This window comes from Adelges cooleyi, unplaced genomic scaffold (genome assembly GCF_023614345.1).
Source record: "Adelges cooleyi isolate 19-005CV unplaced genomic scaffold, UGA_ACOO_1.1 ACOO_flye_CR_arks_rails_tigmint_CR_PRNA_574, whole genome shotgun sequence".
In the NCBI taxonomy this organism is placed as follows: Eukaryota; Metazoa; Arthropoda; class Insecta; order Hemiptera; family Adelgidae; genus Adelges; species Adelges cooleyi.
In genome coordinates, this window is record NW_026096268.1 from 10,475,031 (window position 1) to 10,495,366 (window position 20,336).

Here is a 20,336-nt window from a genome sequence, read left to right on the forward strand (position 1 = left end):
CGGTGACTTAAGGCCGACGACTAAACAATTAAATTAGTAAAAAAAAAAAATGGAAATAATATTTTATTGTAAAAGTTAAATTAATATAAAGACACTAGACAAGAGTATTCGGTGTCGCTGTCCGTTTTCCCAGGTTTAAATTCATACCATCTTTTTTGTCTTACGACATTACCCTATTGTAATATTAAAACCAGCAAAAAGTTTTGTTACATATTATGTTTATTATGAAAATTGATTTATGCAAACACTGCACTAAAGTACTTTAAAACGAATAACACAAAATTGTTATTAAAATTACAAGTAACGTTGTTTTTTTTCAAAATATTATAATGACAATTTAAAGTTAGTAAAAATTAATTTATTTTGTATAATTTATTGAATTAGGTTCAGATAATGAGGATTCGGAGCTGCCAAGTGGCGTAAAAGGTCCGTACATAGACTATAGTTAGTTTACTATAGTAACTTTTTTATATCTTTTATGTCATTTAAGGTAAATGTAAATATATCAGTAATATACTTCTATCAAACATAAACTAATTAATATTATATAATCTAAAAATTATATTAATACACCTAACATAGTATATAATTGTTTTTAGTTTGTGACACTTGTGGGGAAGTTATAGGTATGTTTTTCATCACATTTTACTTTCATACCGTTGCTTTAATTGGAAAGTTCCTAATGTGTAATTATTTTTATTGGTTTGTTCAAACTTTTTGTAACGCTTTTAAGTTCAAACTACCAGCAAACCCATCAGAGGAGCTAATAATCTACCTAAATCTTTATAAATAATTTAGTTATTATTTTTATATTTTTTTAATGTAGCTAACTTTATGTATATAAATGACAAAATGTATTGATAAAAGTTAACTTAAATGTATTATAAAGTCTTTTTTCAATTCACACACAATTTTCTATGCCGCTATAAATTTATATTGCTACCTATTTTTTTTTTTATATGTAGACCCACAACGTGCGTCAAGCTCACGAGGTAAGTAACAACTATCATTCAAAGGCACGTTACACGTTTTACTTAGCCTTATCTTCGATGAGAATTATGGTTTTTAAAATAATGGTTTTCCACAGAAATTGTCGAATTAGGTGATAAAGAATTCGATGATGCGCGGCGAACGAATGTTCGAGATTAGTATAGATAATAGAGTAGTTTTTACTACTACTATCTATTGTAGATTTTAGTAAGTGTATATTTTCTGAGTCAATAGTGCTCCGTTTTTTTAAAAATTTTGTGTGAGATTTAAAAAGTTCGCGTTCGGACCGGTGCCGGTTTTGAGTTAGCCGATCAAAACATTTTTAAGTTTATTTAAGTTTTTAAGTTATTACCCTTCAAGCTGTATAGACGTTTATGAGATAAAGCATACGTGTGCTTTGTAACATAACATAAGTCGTGCTCTACAAACGGCAAACGTTCAATTTGCTGTTGGTTTCGGTTATACTTGCGGCCATAACTATTATTTCAATTTATTTAAAATAACATATCGGTGCGCAATACCGATTGTGCCACTCGCCGAGTAAACCTGAATGGATTATAGAGTTATTTGCTCAATTCCCACACAGTTTTGTATGCGACTATGAATTTATACTAATATCTAATTTTGTTACTTATATTTAGAGCCACATAGTGAGTCAAGCTCACGAAGTAAGTAACAACTATGTATTTAAGACACGTTAAACATATAACTTAGTCTTAGCTTCATTGCGAAGGGAGGATTTATGGTTTTTACAAAAATGGCTTTTTATGCCTATGATATCTTCTATACCGCTAAACCGATTTTATCATGGTGGAACGTATAAATAAGAGATACAAAGGTCACTTTCTCTTCAAAATCAAAAAAATTTCAAATTTAAATCACGAGGTTCTTAAAAAATAAATTAAAGTTTTTTTTTTAAAACATGCTTTTCTAAAACAGTAAAAAGTGAACTAAAAAGTAAAAAATAATTTTATTACAGGAACAATTTGCCTGTCAATTGTAGCATGTTTTATTTAAAATGTCAATTACTTTGAAAACAACCGAAAATTAACTACAATTTTAAATATTGTTAAACATCTTTAGTTTTTGACTAAAAAGAATAGCGTGAAAAAATACAAAATACATTAAACTAAATTTAAATTACAAAAGAACTTACAATATATAACATTATCTGATACATTTATTAGGGACTTAGTTGAAAATTTAAACGTACGTACGTAGCGAGCTAAAGAAAATCATGTAACAAGTCAAATTATTCCATTAGAAGACTAAATATTGCTCTATTAAAATGAAAAAAAATTTTAGACAAAAAACTAAAAATTTAAAAATTTAGTAAGTAATGTTAATAAATTGTTTAAAAATGGTATTAAAAAAATGGATAAAAGTTTTGGAAAATGGAAATGATACCTATTGTATTTTTTATCAAAATATTGCTTACCACTAAGGGCTGTACACTGTAAGTGTAACATTTTTTTGAAGTTATGATCATAGTGTGTGTATGAAGCACAAAGACCTACGCCAGATAAGTCTAATAAATGTCTATGTAGATTTATACAGTTATATATGTAAAATCTTTACTAAACTGGTTTTTATTTAAGACTGTTTAATTATTATTTTTCTACATACTATTATGCCAATTTAAATTTAGCAAATATAATTATTTTTATTTTTAGAAATCAGTGAATTAGTTATGGAAGAGTTGGTTAATCCGCGGCAAAAGAATGTACAAGGTCAGTCTAGATGATAGAATAGTTTAAACATTGTAATATTTTCCATACCTTTGTGTCAGTTCTTATTGTTATTATTCTCCTTTAGAGTTCGTATACTCCCTCGTGTTTTCGGTCAAATATTTTCTTAAACTTATAAGTTCAAATCACCGGCAAACCAATCAAAAGTTGCTTATATTATTTAGAAAAAGATAAACCCTCTTAACAACTTTAAAATCGTGTAAAAAATGATATCTTTATTTTTATTATTTTTCAACATACCATTATGTTCAACAATTAGTAATTATATATGTGTATACTTTTGGTTTAGAAGGAGACAGTTCGACTACACCAAAAGGTCAGTATAGACTGTAGAATATATATATATATATAAAAAGGTTCTCGTTATTCGAATGCCAAAAAAATAGACTGGGTTGAAAATAAAACATTAATATTTTTATTTGTAGTAATCGGTGTATTAATTAAAGAAGAAATGGATAACGCGCGGCAAAATAATGTACAAAGTCAGTATCTAGATGATAGAGTAGTTAGTAGTTATGTATTGTAGACTTAAAGAGGACGCCACACCGGCCATTTCTAAGGAGTAAAGTATAGGCAATTTTTCGAAAAATCTTAATTTGGAGTTTGAACTATAATGTATACCTACTTATTAATGCAGTAATGAGAATACTTTGTTAATTGCCATTTTTTTTGTCAGACTGTCATAGTCATTTCTAAAGGATAAAATACTATTTTTTTGCCATCAAAACTGCTTTGCGCGGAGTAATTTTTCTCAGGCTTTATACATAGTTAAGGAAAGAAATTCATACTCATAAATTTTATGACAAAATTATCTGTGTTCCGTCATCCGTATTTTTTCGATATACCTAATACAACCAACGCTATATCACTTTTAAAATAGTCAAAAAAGTCCTTTCTTAATTGTTTAATGGTCCGTTAACTGGTTAAAATATTTAAAAAAGGGCGATGGTAGAACACAGACATCGTTGTAGTTTATATTATGTAAAAATGTGGTTTCTTAGTTTTGATATCCTTTGTAAAATTAATCCGCGTAAGGCGGGTTTTTTGAAGAAAATAACGGGTGTGTGACGTCCTCTTAATTGTTAAGTCTGTTATTTTACATTCACTAAAAACTAAAATTAAATTAACCTTGAATGAAAATCAAAGTGTCATCAAAGAGTTAATAACTCAACTCTGTGTCATTATCAAATTAAAAGTTTCTGGCTTTATGAGCTTCTTGTAAACAATTTCACAAATACATTTCTATATATTTTAACATACCTTATTTAGTATATATTTGTTTTTAGAATGTGACAAATGTGGAAAAGCTTTAAAAAAAGGTAAGTTTAATTAAAAAAAAAATTGTAATATAAAATAAAATATTGATATTGGTTTTAAAATTATGTGGGGTTTTTCCATGTCTGTATACACTGTATATTTTTTAATGCTGGACTAATTCTTTTGAGTAGCCACTAAATAAATTACAAATTTCAGTGTTTTTTTTGGGGGGTTTTTTAGTAGTAATTTTTGTTAGAAGTCTTTTACTGTGAGTTAAAACTGTATTTTCCGCAGATTTTTTTTGTATTTTAACATAAACCCGTTAAAATGAAATGTTTTGTGAATTTTTTGCTTCTAATTATTCTGTTGGACCCAGACTGCCAGAGCAGCGTACACAAAAACTATATCATCTACTTCGTTTTCTATAGCCTCGTGTACGCTATCGGTTTTCGATGTATTTGAAGCACTTCAACTAATCACAGATACTACTTACGGACCTGACCTTGTCCCTGGTATTGTTTTTAGTTCCTACCGCAATTCGTTTACCCGTCCAATTCACTTCTTGTTTTGTTTGTCCCTGTCTTCGGATGTTTTTCCTGTTTACATTACTCCTATTTTTAAGTCTGGTGCCAAATCTGATGTTTGTAATTATCGGCCAATATCTAAACTGAGTGCTTTACCTAAACTATTTGTGAAACTTTTAGAACCTAAGCTATCATCGACTTTTAAAAATGTCTTAAATAACTGCCAACATGGCTTTCGTGGCTTTAAATCAACTATTACCAATCTACTGGTATTTTATTAAGATATTGCTTCTACTGTTGCGACCGGTGGTAGGGTTGATGCAATTTACACCGATATGAAAAAAGCGTTTGATACAGTAAGTCATGCAGTCTTAGTTGATAAATTAAAAAATATTGGAGTGAAGGACCAATTACTTAAATGGCTGGCTTCATACCTTTCAGGCAGGCTACAGCAAGTTAGGATAAAAAATGTTATTTCTTCCGTTATCCATGTCACCTCTGGAGTACCTCAGGGTGGGCATTTATCTCCATTGCTCTTCTTAATTTTCATGAATGATCTCGCTGATGTCTTCCATCACTCTAGATGTTTGTTTTTTGCCGATGATGTGAAAATTTATACTAGTATTCGTTCAGTAGCCGATAGCCATATAATTTGCAAGAGGATTTATGCAGATTTCATAACTGGTGTGTTGTAAATGGTTTATGCTTGAATATATCTAAATGTTTTCAGATTACTTTTTGTCGTAAACGCTCATTCGAACTATATACATATAATTTAGATGGTATTAATCTCATAAATGTTTCGCATATTAAAGATCTAGGTGTAATCCTTTCCTCAGTTTTGTCCTTTACTGAGCACATTTCAACTATTTATAATAAAGCTCTACGAATGTTAGGTTTCCTTAAAGAAGTTTTCTAATCCTATTTGTTTAAAAGTTTTGTATTGCGCTCTGGTGCGTTCCATAATTGAGTATGGACTAATTATTTGATCCCCATATCAAGCTAACTTTAGTAATAAACTTGATAAATTAAAAAAACGGGTTCTACGTATGCTGGTCGTGAAAGTGGGGAAATACGTTAAAGATGATGATTTGAGTGCAGTTGCTTCAGATTTCGGAATTGCTAGTCTGGCTCAGCGACGGCGAATCTTTGACGTTTGCTGGATACATGGGTTATAAAATTGATTGCCCATAAATACTTGATATTATCCCTTTTAATGTTCCTTCAGTTCCCCTACGCTCTCAATCATTATTCTATATTTCCACTGTTCGACAGAACTAAAATCTTTTTGCTCCGGTCCACCAAATGCTAACGGAATGCAACGAAATTAGTGTTAAAGTAGACTTCTCTTTTAACTCTGTAGCCATAATAAAGAGATCGGTTTTAAATAGTTAAATCATTTATACTGATTGATATGTATTTAATACTTGTTCTATCCTCAATTTTTTGTTAATGTTTTTGGTTTTTGTGTTATAACTTGTAAAATTTACTTTTAACTGTACTCTTGCCCTTTGGGGCGTCAATTTAGTAATAAATAAATAAATAAATAAAAAATCTTAGAAAAAATTACCAAATCGTAACAATATTTTTATGGACATGTCTTTGGAGTGATTCTAGTAAGATTTAATTACTAAAGGTTGAACCTTTAGTAATTAAATTTAGTTTTGGGTTTTATTTGTTTTTAACTCCATTCACGGTAAACCAGATGGGAGGAATGAAAAAACTATTATTATTTTCTGTTGGCAGATTCGTCTTTCCGGACGCTATATGAAATTTAATATTTAGCTGAAAAATAACAGATCAAAAATAATTTTTTAAAAAAAAACCGTGTGCTCTTCATTTTATTGCTTTTGCTTTTTAATAAAATGAACTATTGATTTCAATTTTTCTTGTATAAAATAGTACATCAATTATAAAAAAAACAAAAAATATAATAATAAAAAAGTACATGCTATTTATAATATTTCAAATGTTTAATATAATTTTATATTTTAAATATTTATGACTTAAATTAAAGTACATTTTTAGTCATTATTTTTGTAGAAATAGGCTTTAAATATTAAGTAGTAAATTATATGGAATTTTACCTATACATTTAAAAGTGTTGTAAAATTTTCAATGCTTTATTAGGTTTCCGCAAAGTTGTACGTGGATGTAAAAAAAGTTTCTGTTCTACTCCTGCTGATGGTTCTTCTTTGTAACAACGAGGTAACCTAACATAACAATTAATTATATATAATATTTAATAGGTAAAATAATATATTTACATTAATATATATTAAATTAAAGAGACAATACTAAAATATCACTGCATAACCACGTTTTTTCAAAAAAAATACAGGCATTTTTTATATTGTTAAATAAACTCTGTTTAATACATATTTAGCTAAACATTTGTATTCAAATCTTAAGCATAGTAACTTATCAATAACTTTTCAATTTATATGGATTAGCAAAAACCATTGATGCAAGTGTAGTTTTAAGGGATATTTTAAAGGTATAATTGTAAAATGAAATTTATTTATTAATTACAGAAAGGATCCAAAAGTTTCGTTGAATAATCCAGAATATTTTAAATGTAGTATAATGGTTTTTTACGAAACTAAAATTATATTTTTCACTGATTCATAATAAAATCTTCATGTCTAGCTAATTATACCTAATGTCTTGTTTTTTACTTATTATACCTATCAATAGATGATTATTGATAGAAAAATTATTCGTTATCAAGAATAAATGGTCCGATTTTTGTAAGTGCGTTTTAAATAGTGTGTTTTGACATTAATACAACATCATGATCCTATCACAATGTGATTGTCATGTAGTGTGGAGGCTGGCTTTTCGCTGTGTATGCTGGGCGACAAATAAATGCTATAAATCAGAAATTGGTGCACAAAATTAGTAAAATCACAAACAAGTAGATTAACTGTCTCAATTAATCTAATTAAATAAATTTAAGTTAAACATTGTGCTTAAAAAATAATTGTGTAGGAATACTTTGTTTGATACCAAAAATAAAGAATAATATCTTTAAAAAAGCCAGTACAGTGGGGTGAGGGCTTAGTGGTGACAAAGCATAGGGTGGTTACGGTACAGTAGGGTAGGGGCATAGTGGGAATGGGGAGGTCACAGGTTTATAGGAATTTTTACAGCTAAATGTGATCAAATTACTTTAAAATAAACGCTTCGATGCGAATCATTATTTAGTATTTTCAAACCAGTAAGTCTAAACAAGCATAATATGGACAGTGAAAAAGTATTAAAGTGAGGTGTATTTTTTAAAAATTAGCACTTTAACGTTTATTTTAAAAGTGATTTTATTACTTTTTTTTATAATAATTTTTGTAGACCTATGATTTGTCCGTCCCACTATGCTTTGATACCATTATGCCTCGACCCCACTATACTGACTTAATCGGATAAAATCACTTTATAATAAACGCTGATTGCATAGTAAACTAGTAGACGAACTATCTAAAACCAATCAAATTAAATTAATTTAACTTGTCAAAGTTGAAAGGATTATGTTTGATAAAAGCCAGTACTTTAAGGCATGTATAAAATTGTTTACCACTAATCCCGAGGTCTGTACACTGTAAGTGTACTTCAAAATTAGTCATAAAATATGTACATTTACATAAAGAGTATCTTACAAGTATTTTCATATATTAAATGAATTAATATTTTTTAGTCTGTTTTAAAAACGTGACAAATTACAAATATTTAAAAAATTTAAATAATTATTATCTGTTCTTTAGACTTATGTGTGTGTGTGTGAAATTTTGCAACCGATAAACTTATACCAGTTGAAAAAGCCTTGTTTTTTACTAGTTATACAACTTTGCAAACTAGATTATTACTTTTGCCCAATTTTATTATCACCGTTTCGTTTGAATACAGTTTGTAGACAAAAATGTGGCTTGCTACAAAAGAACCGCTTTGCAAGTCTAGACAGAATGTATGACTCAATGAGTGGTACATACAGATGCGTGAATCTACGTTCTCGGTACTTTGACCCAGATCGAATGTATACTTAACTGTGTGAACTATTTTTAACTATTTTTTTTTAACAGAACAGTATATTGTAATGGTTACTGACTTACAAAATTTCGTTATACCACTGTAAAATCGTATAGGAATACAGTAAATCTTAGAGTTCATAGTCAACCGTGTGGCTACAATAAAGTTCACGACCACTCGTCAGTTTGCACAAGTGTTTTAACTAGTATAAACTGAACAACACTCACATTAAATCCAAATTTTGTAAATTCTTCATTTCAATTTTGCTTGTCTAAAACTTTAGATTCCTTGTCGGACAGTGCTTTTTAGATTAAAAAATTTCATTGCTACATTATGCAGAAAATCGCTATTATTTTTATAGCTTTTATTATCTTGGAAGTCTCGTTGGGTAATTTGTGTTTTTATACTATTTATACTACTTCATTTTTTAAATGATTATACAAAATTAACAGTATTTGCACAAAGTATTAATTGATGTTAATTACATTGATTAGTAAATGATCTATACATACTTTCCTTACAAACTTATGCTTGTAAGTATGACTTTATATTAATACTTAATTCTGTTATGTTAATTTAGTCACACGAGGTCTGCCATATCCAGGTAAGTAATAACTAGTAACATTATTAACACACGATATATTATACAGGAGGGCCCACAAAGATTTGACAAATGAAATAACTTTTGTTCTAGTGAATATTTTTAAAAATAATTTATACTCATTTGCGCTATAAGCACTATGTATTTTATTGCACTTAATTATTTTTTTATTTTTTTTATTACCTTTTTATTTAAAAATTCAAGATAGCCATTTTGTTAAGAATAATTTGCTGAAAATTTTAAATGCTCGATAACCAGATTTGAACAATTACTTTAAAAGTTACTAAAGGTTAAAGGGTAGGATGGGAGGTGGAGTGCGGTAGAGAAATGCGCGCAGATAAAAATAGCTCTACGCGCTTACTCTACCGCACTCCACTTCCCATCCTATTTCTTTAACATTTAGTAACTTAAAAAGTAATTATCCAAATCTGGTTGTCGACCAGTCAAAATGTTCAGCAATTTATTCTTAACAACATTTTTTTTTTTAAATGTAACGAAAAATAAAAAAAAATTTTTTAAAAGTAAAATAGTTAAGTGCATTAAAAACCGTAGTGCTTATAGCACAAATGAGTATAAATTATTTTTAAAAGAAAAATCTTAAAAATATTCACTAGAACAAAAGTTATTTAATTAGTCAAATCCTCCTGTGCCAACCTGTATATTATTATAATTTCCATATACATTTCTTTATTTAGGATATTTGTACTAAATTATTGTTAATACTATCGTTAAGAATGGGAGTAGAAGTATGGTTAGGTTAGTAAGAACTAACGGTGTAGTTACCAAAGCTAAAGCAATTATTATGAAAATTACTTATTATCTTTCAAGGTAAAATAAGCTGTACTGAAATTACTATTAAAATGAATCGATCATTTCAAAAACGACATTGAAGTCTTACACTAGCCACAAAAAACTTCAAAACTTCATAACTAGTGATTCTAATTTCTTGTAATCAATATTTGTATTAAACATGAGTTTGACAAATTTAACTTTCACACAAAACACGGCACTAAGTATATAATCAACAAACCGTCATTTTTAAAAAATCGGTGACTTATGTTGTTTTTTAAATGAACGATTCAAATGTTTAAAACATTTTTTTTTTACTGTTAAGGCCTCTGGAGTTTACTTGAGATCAGTCAGAGCATTTTTTTCAATTTTTAATTTTAACCCTTTCCAAATTTGAATTTGAATTTTTATAAAATGTTCAAACGTGTTTTATGCGTAGTAGGAATAAGATATCAAAAAAGTACGCTGACCGATCTCAAGTAAACTTCATGACAAATTTAAATCTGTTTTCAAATTACCTATCGGATCACTGGTTCAGCCTGTGCGATGGACAACAAATGTACTATTATATTAACTAAAATGGCTTTTATTCATAGACAAAATGATTTAAATTAAAAATAATAACATGATGCTTTTAAAAATGAACCGGTAAATTAACTGGCATGGTTGCAATGTATTAAAACCACTTTTTTCTTAAATATTGCCTATACGAAACTCCTTAAAAATGGTCGGTATCCAGGGGCCTTAAATGGTTACCACGTCATCAATATATGATATATTTTTAAAAATAAATAGGGGTAGTGCTTCCGGTGACTTAAGGCCGACGACTAAACAATTAAATTAGTAAAAAAAAAAAAATGGAAATAATATTTTATTGTAAAAGTTAAATTAATATAAAGACACTAGACAAGAGTATTCGGTGTCGCTGTCCGTTTTCCCAGGTTTAAATTCATACCATCTTTTTTGTCTTACGACATTACCCTATTGTAATATTAAAACCAGCAAAAAGTTTTGTTACATATTATGTTTATTATGAAAATTGATTTATGCAAACACTGCACTAAAGTACTTTAAAACGAATAACACAAAATTGTTATTAAAATTACAAGTAACGTTGTTTTTTTTCAAAATATTATAATGACAATTTAAAGTTAGCAAAAATTAATTTATTTTGTATAATTTATTGAATTAGGTTCAGATAATGAGGATTCGGAGCTGCCAAGTGGCGTAAAAGGTCCGTACATAGACTATAGTTAGTTTACTATAGTAACTTTTTTATATCTTTTATGTCATTTAAGGTAAATGTAAATATATCAGTAATATACTTCTATCAAACATAAACTAATTAATATTATATAATCTAAAAATTATATTAATACACCTAACATAGTATATAATTGTTTTTAGTTTGTGACACTTGTGGGGAAGTTATAGGTATGTTTTTCATCACATTTTACTTTCATACCGTTGCTTTAATTGGAAAGTTCCTAATGTGTAATTATTTTTATTGGTTTGTTCAAACTTTTTGTAACGCTTTTAAGTTCAAACTACCAGCAAACCCATCAGAGGAGCTAATAATCTACCTAAATCTTTATAAATAATTTAGTTATTATTTTTATATTTTTTTAATGTAGCTAACTTTATGTATATAAATGACAAAATGTATTGATAAAAGTTAACTTAAATGTATTATAAAGTCTTTTTTCAATTCACACACAATTTTCTATGCCGCTATAAATTTATATTGCTACCTATTTTTTTTTTTATATGTAGACCCACAACGTGCGTCAAGCTCACGAGGTAAGTAACAACTATCATTCAAAGGCACGTTACACGTTTTACTTAGCCTTATCTTCGATGAGAATTATGGTTTTTAAAATAATGGTTTTCCACAGAAATTGTCGAATTAGGTGATAAAGAATTCGATGATGCGCGGCGAACGAATGTTCGAGATTAGTATAGATAATAGAGTAGTTTTTACTACTACTATCTATTGTAGACTTTAACCAGTATATATTTTTTTTAATTGTTATTATTTTATAAAACATTCAGTCACATCTCACTAGCCTTTTTTCCCCCGTGATTTTCCTCGAACCACGTCATTAGTTAACAGGATGATAATTTTATTGTAATCCAATCAATATCTCATGGGGTTTAAATAAGAAATTGAATTCTTCTTTTAAAATGTGTTTATACAATGTGATCTCAATTTTTTGTAATTTCCTTTTGTTTATACTCGCCTCCCTACTTGATTTTTTTGGTATCAGCTTTTGGAACTCAAATAGCAACGCATACATTTATTTAACCTTTTAACTGTGAACAATGTACTAAATATTTTGATTGGTGGATAACCAGTTTTAAACAACTATTTAAGTTTTATTTTAAGTTATGGTAGTTCGAAAGTTAAGGAGTTTGACTATCAATTTTCAATGATGATTTATATTTTTTTTTATGGAAACCCTAACGTACTTTGAAACGTATAATACATGATTCATGTTTTATGCATCCTATATAATTAATAATTTTCTAAATACTATTATGACAATTTAAATTTAGCGAACATTTGTTTGATTTGTAGACTTTTTCGAATTAAAAGGTGAGAAATTCGATAATCCGCGGCGAATGAAAGAACTAGGTTAGTATGGACCATAAAGTATTTTGTATTCTCCTTTTGCTTATACTCGCCTCCCTACTTAATTTGTTTGGTATCAGCTTTTGAAACTCAAATAGCAACGCATACATTTAATTAACTTTTGAACTGTGAACAATGTACTAAATATGTTGATTGGTGGATAACCAGTTTTAAACAACTATTTTAAGTTATGGCAGTGGAAGTGCGATTAATGATTCACTGCAAAAGTTAAATAAAAAAAAAATATAAAAACACTAGACTTAAGTGCACTACTTGTCATCAGTCAACAGTATTCGGTTGCCGCTGTCCATTTTCTCAGGTTTAAGTTTGTACTATCTCTTTTGTCTTACGACATTACACTAATGTAACTATTAAATTACCAAACTATTTTATGTTATATATGTTTATTATGAAGATGTATTTATGCCAACACTGCACTAAAGTACTTTGATTTAGAAAATTCTAAGTTTACCACCCCTCCCCCTCTCCCCAGAAACCTTAAATCGCTATCACCGAATTATATTAAAACTTACTTAACTGTTACTTTCTAAATACTATTTTGATTTTTTAATGTTAGCAAACATTAACTCAATTCGCTTAATTTATTTAGTTAAAAAAACCAGCAAACATATTAGAGGTTCTAATAATCTACATAAAACAAAATACATGTTTTGATGAAATATCATACAATAATATAATATAAGAGTGAAAGCGAGTGGAAATAGTATTTAAATAAATAACAAAACACGAATAATTTAAATAATTAAACACACTACTATTGTCAAATACATATTACAATAATAAATTACAAAATTACATAGCATATATTAAACAGTGTAACAATAATACACTCACGTTATACATAAAAACGTTATAGATTGAATGAGTTAGGATCCCTTTAAAACAAATGCTATTTAAGCCAAAACAACATGGTTGACACAAGGTTTCTTGTTTACTAACCAAGTCTTTTTATTATAAACATAAACGGCATATTTATATTGCGACATACTTCCTAGTATATAAAATGTTAATTATTGTTTCAACATTTTTAAGTTATAAATATTATATATTTTTAATGTCATAACTTTAAGGTATCTATATAAATGACAAATGTATAGATAGAAATTAACTTGAATGTATAATAGTTATTTTCTTAAATATACATAATTTTGTATGTGCCTATGAATTTATATTAATACCCAATTTTGTTATTTATATTCAGACCCACAAAATTTGTTAACTTTAAAAGGTAAGTAACAACTATCAATTAAAGGCACGTTATACATATTACTTAGTCTTAGCTTCGATGCGGAGTGAGGTTTTATAGTTTTTAAAATAATTGTTTTTTATGCACATTACTTTTATATTATTAATAAACAAAAAATTTTAAATGTTGTAGGCATTATTAATAAAATGCTTAAAAGCTGTATTAAAAATATCTATTAACATTTTTCTAATAGATAAAAGTTTTGGAAAACGGAAAAGACACTAATTTTATATTTTTATCAAAATATTGTCCCACATAGACCAAAAATAGATAAGTGTACAAAATGTCTATGATGATTTAAACATTTTTTTTCATGGAAGCCCTGCACTAACGTACTTTTAAATGAATAATACATGGTTCATGTTTTTTTCAACTTATATAATTATTTTTTTACTAAATACTATTATGACAATATAAATTTAGCAAACATTTATTTGATTTGTAGAAATGTTCGATTTAGAGGATTCGCGGCGATCGAGTGTACGAGGTTAGTATAGACGATAGAGCGGGTATTACCTAGTTATCTATTGTAGATTTTAATAATTGTATATTTTAAAAAAATGCAGCTTTTGAAACTTAATAAGCAACTTATACATTTAATTAACTTTTCAACTGTGAACAATGTACTAAATATTTTGATTGGTGGATAACCAGTTTTAAACAACTATTTTAGTTTTAGTTTAAGTTATATTGGAAGTGTCACTAATGAGTGGTTTCTTCCATCAAAATGTATTCATGTAATTTATCTCTACTTTTATCATATATGCTTTTTGTGCTCATTGTACAGATTGTATATTTCTGATGTAAAAAAAAAAAGTTTTAAGTTATAGGAGTTTAATAGTTAGGATGTGTGATTGGACATTTGTGCACGCAGATAATAACAATACTACTCTCCACCTTTCCTCCTGCCCTAAACTTGAAATTTCAATAACTTTAAAAATAATGTGCCATTTTATCTGCGGTCGAGATAGCACTACTTACTTACTGATTAATATTCGATTTTCTGAGTCAGTAGTGCTCCGTTTTTTTTTAATTTTGTGTGAGATGTAAAAAGTTTGCGTTCGGACCGGTGCCGGTTTTGAGTTAGCCGATCAAAACTTTTTTAAGTTTTTAAGTTATAACCTTTCAAATTGTATAGTCGTTTATGAGATAAAGCATACGTGTGCTTTGTAACATATCATAAGTCATCCTCTACAAACGGTAAACGTTCAATTTGTTGTTGGCCACGGTTAAACTTGCGGCTATAATTAATATTTAAATTTATTTAAAATAACATATCGGTGCGCAACATCGATTGTGCCACTCACCGGGTAAACTTGAATGGATTGTAGAGTTCTTTTCTCAATTCACACACAATTTCCTATGCCACTATGAATTTATATTAATACCTAATTGTGTTACTTATATTTAGACATACGTAGTGCGTCAAGCTCACGAGGTAAGTAACTACTATCAATTAAAGGCACGTTATACATTTTACTTAGTCTTAGCTTCGATGTGGAATGAGGATTTATGGTTTTTAAATAAATGGCTTTTTATGCCCATAATAATATCTTCTAAGCCACTGAACCGATTTTTTCATGTAGGAAAACAATAGATCAGAAATTGTACCTAAAAAGCAATGTCGGGAAATCATTCAACTTTTTATATTCAAATCACGGGGCTCTAACACTTGTAAAAAAATAGTCAATGTAGTCCATTAGAAATATATATTTTTTTTGCGTTCGGACCGGTGCTGGTTTTGAGTCAGCCGATCAAACCTTTTTTAAGTTATTTCCTTTCAAATTTTGTAATGGTTTATGAGTTAAGGCACGCATGTGCTTTGTAACATAAGTCGCCCTCTACAAACGGCAAACGTTAAATTTGCTGTTGACCACGGTTAAACTTGCGGCCATAATAATTATTTAAATTTATTTTAAAAAATATATCGGTGCGCAATACCGATTGTGCTACTCATCATGTAAACTTAAAGGGATTATAGAGTTCTTTTCTCAATTTCCTCACAATTTTGTATGGCACTATGAATTTATATTAATACCTAATTATTGTTTTACTTATATTTAGACCCACATAGTGCGTCAAGCTCACAAGGTAAGTAACTACTAACAGTTAAAGGCACGTTATACATTTTACTTAGTCTTAGCTTCGATGCGGAGTGAGGATTTCTGGTTTTTAAAAAAATTTCTTTTTATGCCCATAATAATATCTTCTAAGCCACTGGGCCGATTTTTTCATGTAGGAAACAATAGATCAGAAATCGTACCTAAAATGCACTTTATTGGAAAAACGTTTAAAAAGGTCACCCCTTTCCTATTAATGTCGGAAAAATATTCAAACTTTTCATATTCAAATCACGGGGCTCTAACACTTGTAAAAAATAGTCAAAGTAGTCCATTAGAAGTATATATTTTTTTTTTAAAACAAAAATTAAAAAGGCTAAAGGCATTGATAGTAAAATGCTTAAAAGTGGTATTAATAAATATCGATTAAATTTTTTTTTGTTAGATAAAGGTTTTGGAAAATGGGAAAGATACCTATTTTATCTTTTTATCAAAATATCGTCACATATTGATAATAGCATCGATAAGTCTACAACATTTTAAAGAATAATTTATATATTTTTTAATGGAAACTAACGTACTTTGAAACATATAATACTTGATTCATGTTTTATCCTTCCTATATAATTATTAATTATCTAAATACTATTATGACAATTTAAATTTAGCAAACATTTATTTGATTTGTAGACTTTTTCGAAATGAATGTTGAGGAACTCGAAAATACGCGGCGAATGAATGAACTAAGTCAGTATAGATCATAGAGTAGTTATTACCTATTTTAAACAACTATTTAAGTTTTAAATTAAGTTATAGTAGTTCGTAATTAGAATGAGAGGGATTGTGTGGTTGGAAAGTGCGTGCAGTCATTAATAATACTACTCTCCGCCTTTCCTCCTGCCCTAAGTTTTAAACTTTAATAACTTTATAAATAATGTGCCATTTTAACAGCGGTCGAGAGAACACGTACTTTCCGTGCACTGCTTTTGAAACTTAAATAGCAACGCATACATTTCATTACCTTTTGAACAGTAAACAATGTACTTAATATTCCATTTTCAGAGTCAATAGTGCTCCGTTTTTTATTAATTTTGTGTGAAAAGATGTAAACTTATTAGATATAACTTTTATAATATTTACTATGTCATAACACTAAGGTATCTAATTAAATGACAAAATGTTTTGCTAAATGTTAACTTGAGTGTATTATAGAGTTATTTTCTAAAATTTTCGTATGATACTATGAGTTCATATTGATACCCAAGATTGTTTTTTATATATAGATATACAAGATCCGTCAAAAACACGAAGTAAGTAACAACTATATATTTAAGACACGTTAAACATATAACTTAGTCTTAGCTTCAATGCGTAGTGAAGACTTATAGTTTTTTAAAGTAAGGCTTTTTATTCCCATGATATCATCTAAACCGCTAAACCAATTTTATCATGAAGGAACGTAAAGATAAGAGATAAAAAGGTGACTTCCTCTTTAATTAAAAAAAATATTTAAAAATTTCAAATTCAAATCACGAGGTTCTAACACTTCTTAAGAACAAGTCAAATGAGTTCATCAAAAGACTAAATATTGCTCTATTAAAATGAAAAAAAAATTGCTAAACAAAAAACTAAAAATTAAAAATGTAGTAAGTAATGTTAATAAATTGTTTAAAAGTGGTATTAAAAAAAAAAATGGATAAAAGTTTTGGAAAATTTAAATGATACCTATTCTAACTTTTATCAAAACATTGCTAACCACTAATCCTATAAGTGTGTGTATGAAGCACAAAGACCTGACCTAACCAAATAAGTCTAAAAAATGTCTGTGTAGATTTACACAATTATTTTTGTAAAAGCTTTACCCAATGGTTTTTATTTAAAACTATTTAATTATTATTTTTCTACATTCTATTATGCCAATTTAATTTAGCAAATATTAATATTTTTATTTGTAGAAATCAGTGAGTTAGTTGAAGAAGATTTGCGTAGTGCGCGGCAAAATAATGCAAAAGGTTAGTCTAGATGATAGAATAGTTTAAACATTGTTATAATTTCCATACCTTTATGTCAGTTCTTATTGTTATTATTCTCCTTTAGAGTTATTGTAATCCCCCATGTTTTCGTCAAAATATTTTCTAAAACTTTAAAGCTTAAACCACCAGCAAACCTATCAAAAGTTGCTAATATTATTTGGAAATATATAAACCCTATTAACAACTATAAAATCTTGTAAAAAAAGATATCTTTATTGTTATTGTTTTTCTACTTACTATTATGTCACTTTATGTTTAACAATTAGTAATTAGACATGTGTATTTTTTTGGATTAGAAGGAATCTTAAAAACTTAATAAAGTACTTAACTAAGAGCAGAACCAAAATATTATAAAATTTTATATTAATGTCAATATTTAATATACATATAAGTATATATTATTCGACTAATTTTTTTATTTATTAATATTTAATTGTTTTTAGATTGTGCCCAATGTGGAAAATCTTTAAAAAAAAGTAAGTATTATAAAATAAAATATTGATGGTTGATTGGTTTCAAAATGATGTGGGCATCTTATATGTCTGTATACACTGTAACTTTTTTAATGCTGGACTAATTCTTTCGAGTAGCAACTAAATAAATGACCAATTTCAGTTGTTTTTTTTGGGGGGGTTTTTTAGCCGTAATTTTAGACCTTTTTAGTTAAAATTTTGTCTGGAGTTCGAACTCTTATTCTGTGAATTAAAACTGTATTTTCCGCTGATTTTGTATATTTTAACACAATCACGTTAAATCTTAGAAAAAGTTACCAAATCATGACAATATTTTTATGGACACGTCTTGAGGGTGATTCTAGTAAGATTTAATTACTAAAATTCAAGTTTTGGTGTTTTTTTTTTCATTTTTATCTCCATTCACGGTGAACCAGATGTGAGAAACCAAAAAACTATTATTATTTTCTGTTGCCACCATCGTCTTCCCGGACGCTATATGAAATGTAATATTTAGCTAAATAATAACAGATCAAAAATAATTTTTTTAAAAAACAGCGTGCTCTTCATTTTATTGCTTTTGCTTTTTAATAAAATAAACTATTAATTTCAATTTTTCTCGTACAATTTAATACAAATTAAATAAAAAAACAAATAATAAACTAAAAAAGTATATACTAATTATAATATTTCAAATGTTTAATATAATTTTATATTTTGTATATTTATGACTTAAATTAAAGTACATTTTTGATCGTTATTATTGTATAAAATGGCTTTAGATATTAAGAAGTAAATTATATGGAATTTTACCTATACATTTAAAAGTGTTGTAAAATTCTCAATTTTTTTTTAGGTTTCAGCAAAGTTGTACGTGAATGTAAAAGAGGTTTCTGTTCTACTCCTGGTGATGGTTCTTGTTTGTAACAACGAGGTAACCTAACCTAACAATTAATTATATATAATATTCAATAGGTAAAATAATATACTTACATTAATATATAATAAAATATTTGTAATACTAAATACTATTAATGTTATTATGCAATTTTACTTTTGAAGAGACAATACTAAAATGTCACTGTATAACAATGTTTTTCCAAAAAAAAATATAGGCAATTTTTAAAATTGTTAAATAAATTCTGTTAAATACTTATTTAGCTAAACAACTGTAAAAAAATCTTAAACATAGTAACTTATCAATAAAATATTTATAAGCAAAGAAAATTGATGGAAGGGTATTTTCAAGGGATATTTTAAAGATATAATTGTAAAATAGCGTTTTTATATTTTAACAATGATGATACTATAAAAATTGATTTTATTTGAGCTATGAATGATAATAATAACGTTTTTTAATTTCAGAAAGGATCCAAAAGTGTCGTTGAATAATCTAGTAGTATTTAAATACAGTAAAATAGTTTTTTATTAAACTAAAGTTGTATTTTTCACTGATGCATAATAAAATGTTCATGTCTGGCTAATTATAATGTCTAGTTTTTTACTAATTATACCTATCAATATATTATGATTTCACTCATAGAAAAATTATTCGTTATCAAGAATAAATGACCCGATTTTTGTAGGTGCGTTTTAAAAAGTGTGTTTCGACAATAATACAACATCATAATGCTATCACAGTGTGATTGTCATGTAGTGTGAAGGCTGGCTTTTCGTTGTGTCTGCTGGGCGGCAAATAAATGGTATAAATCAGAAATTGGTGCACAAAATTAGTAAAATCACAAACAAGTAGTTGAACTGTCTCAATCAATCTAATTAAATAAATTTTAGTTAAACATTGTGCTTAAAAAAAAATATGGTGTCGGAACATTTTGTTTGATACCAAAAATTAAGAATTTTGTCTTTAAAAAAGCCAGTACAATGGTGTGAGGGCATAGTGGGGACGGAGCATAGGGTGGTTATGGTACAATTAGGGTATGGGCATAGTGGAAATGGGGAGGTC

General features: G+C 27.8%; 1 protein-coding gene across 33 annotated transcripts in view; it reads left to right on the forward strand.

The window, feature by feature from the left end:
* The window catches only part of LOC126843359 (uncharacterized), a 99,957-nt gene that overhangs the window by 59,070 nt on the left and 20,551 nt on the right, over window positions 1-20,336 (forward strand). For 7 of the 33 annotated variants that reach the window (XM_050580843.1, XM_050580842.1, XM_050580826.1 and 4 more), the window contains 13 exons: window positions 11,337-11,363; window positions 11,703-11,729; window positions 12,508-12,564; window positions 13,784-13,810; window positions 14,274-14,315; window positions 15,240-15,266; window positions 15,893-15,919; window positions 16,579-16,635; window positions 17,172-17,198; window positions 17,844-17,900; window positions 18,365-18,397; window positions 19,230-19,307; window positions 19,739-19,857. In XM_050580843.1, coding sequence (XP_050436800.1) covers window positions 11,337-11,363; window positions 11,703-11,729; window positions 12,508-12,564; window positions 13,784-13,810; window positions 14,274-14,315; window positions 15,240-15,266; window positions 15,893-15,919; window positions 16,579-16,635; window positions 17,172-17,198; window positions 17,844-17,900; window positions 18,365-18,397; window positions 19,230-19,300 — 479 coding nt within the window. In that variant the 3' untranslated portion in view covers window positions 19,301-19,307; window positions 19,739-19,857. Of the gene's footprint in view, window positions 1-599; window positions 627-965; window positions 993-1,631; window positions 1,659-2,663; window positions 2,721-3,027; window positions 3,055-3,163; window positions 3,221-4,024; window positions 4,058-6,649; window positions 6,728-7,053; window positions 7,178-11,336; window positions 11,364-11,702; window positions 11,730-12,507; window positions 12,565-13,783; window positions 13,811-14,273; window positions 14,316-15,239; window positions 15,267-15,892; window positions 15,920-16,578; window positions 16,636-17,171; window positions 17,199-17,843; window positions 17,901-18,364; window positions 18,398-19,229; window positions 19,308-19,738; window positions 19,858-20,336 lie in introns of those variants that run through there. The other 26 variants (XM_050580846.1, XM_050580848.1, XM_050580853.1 and 23 more) reach the window with 12 other exon arrangements.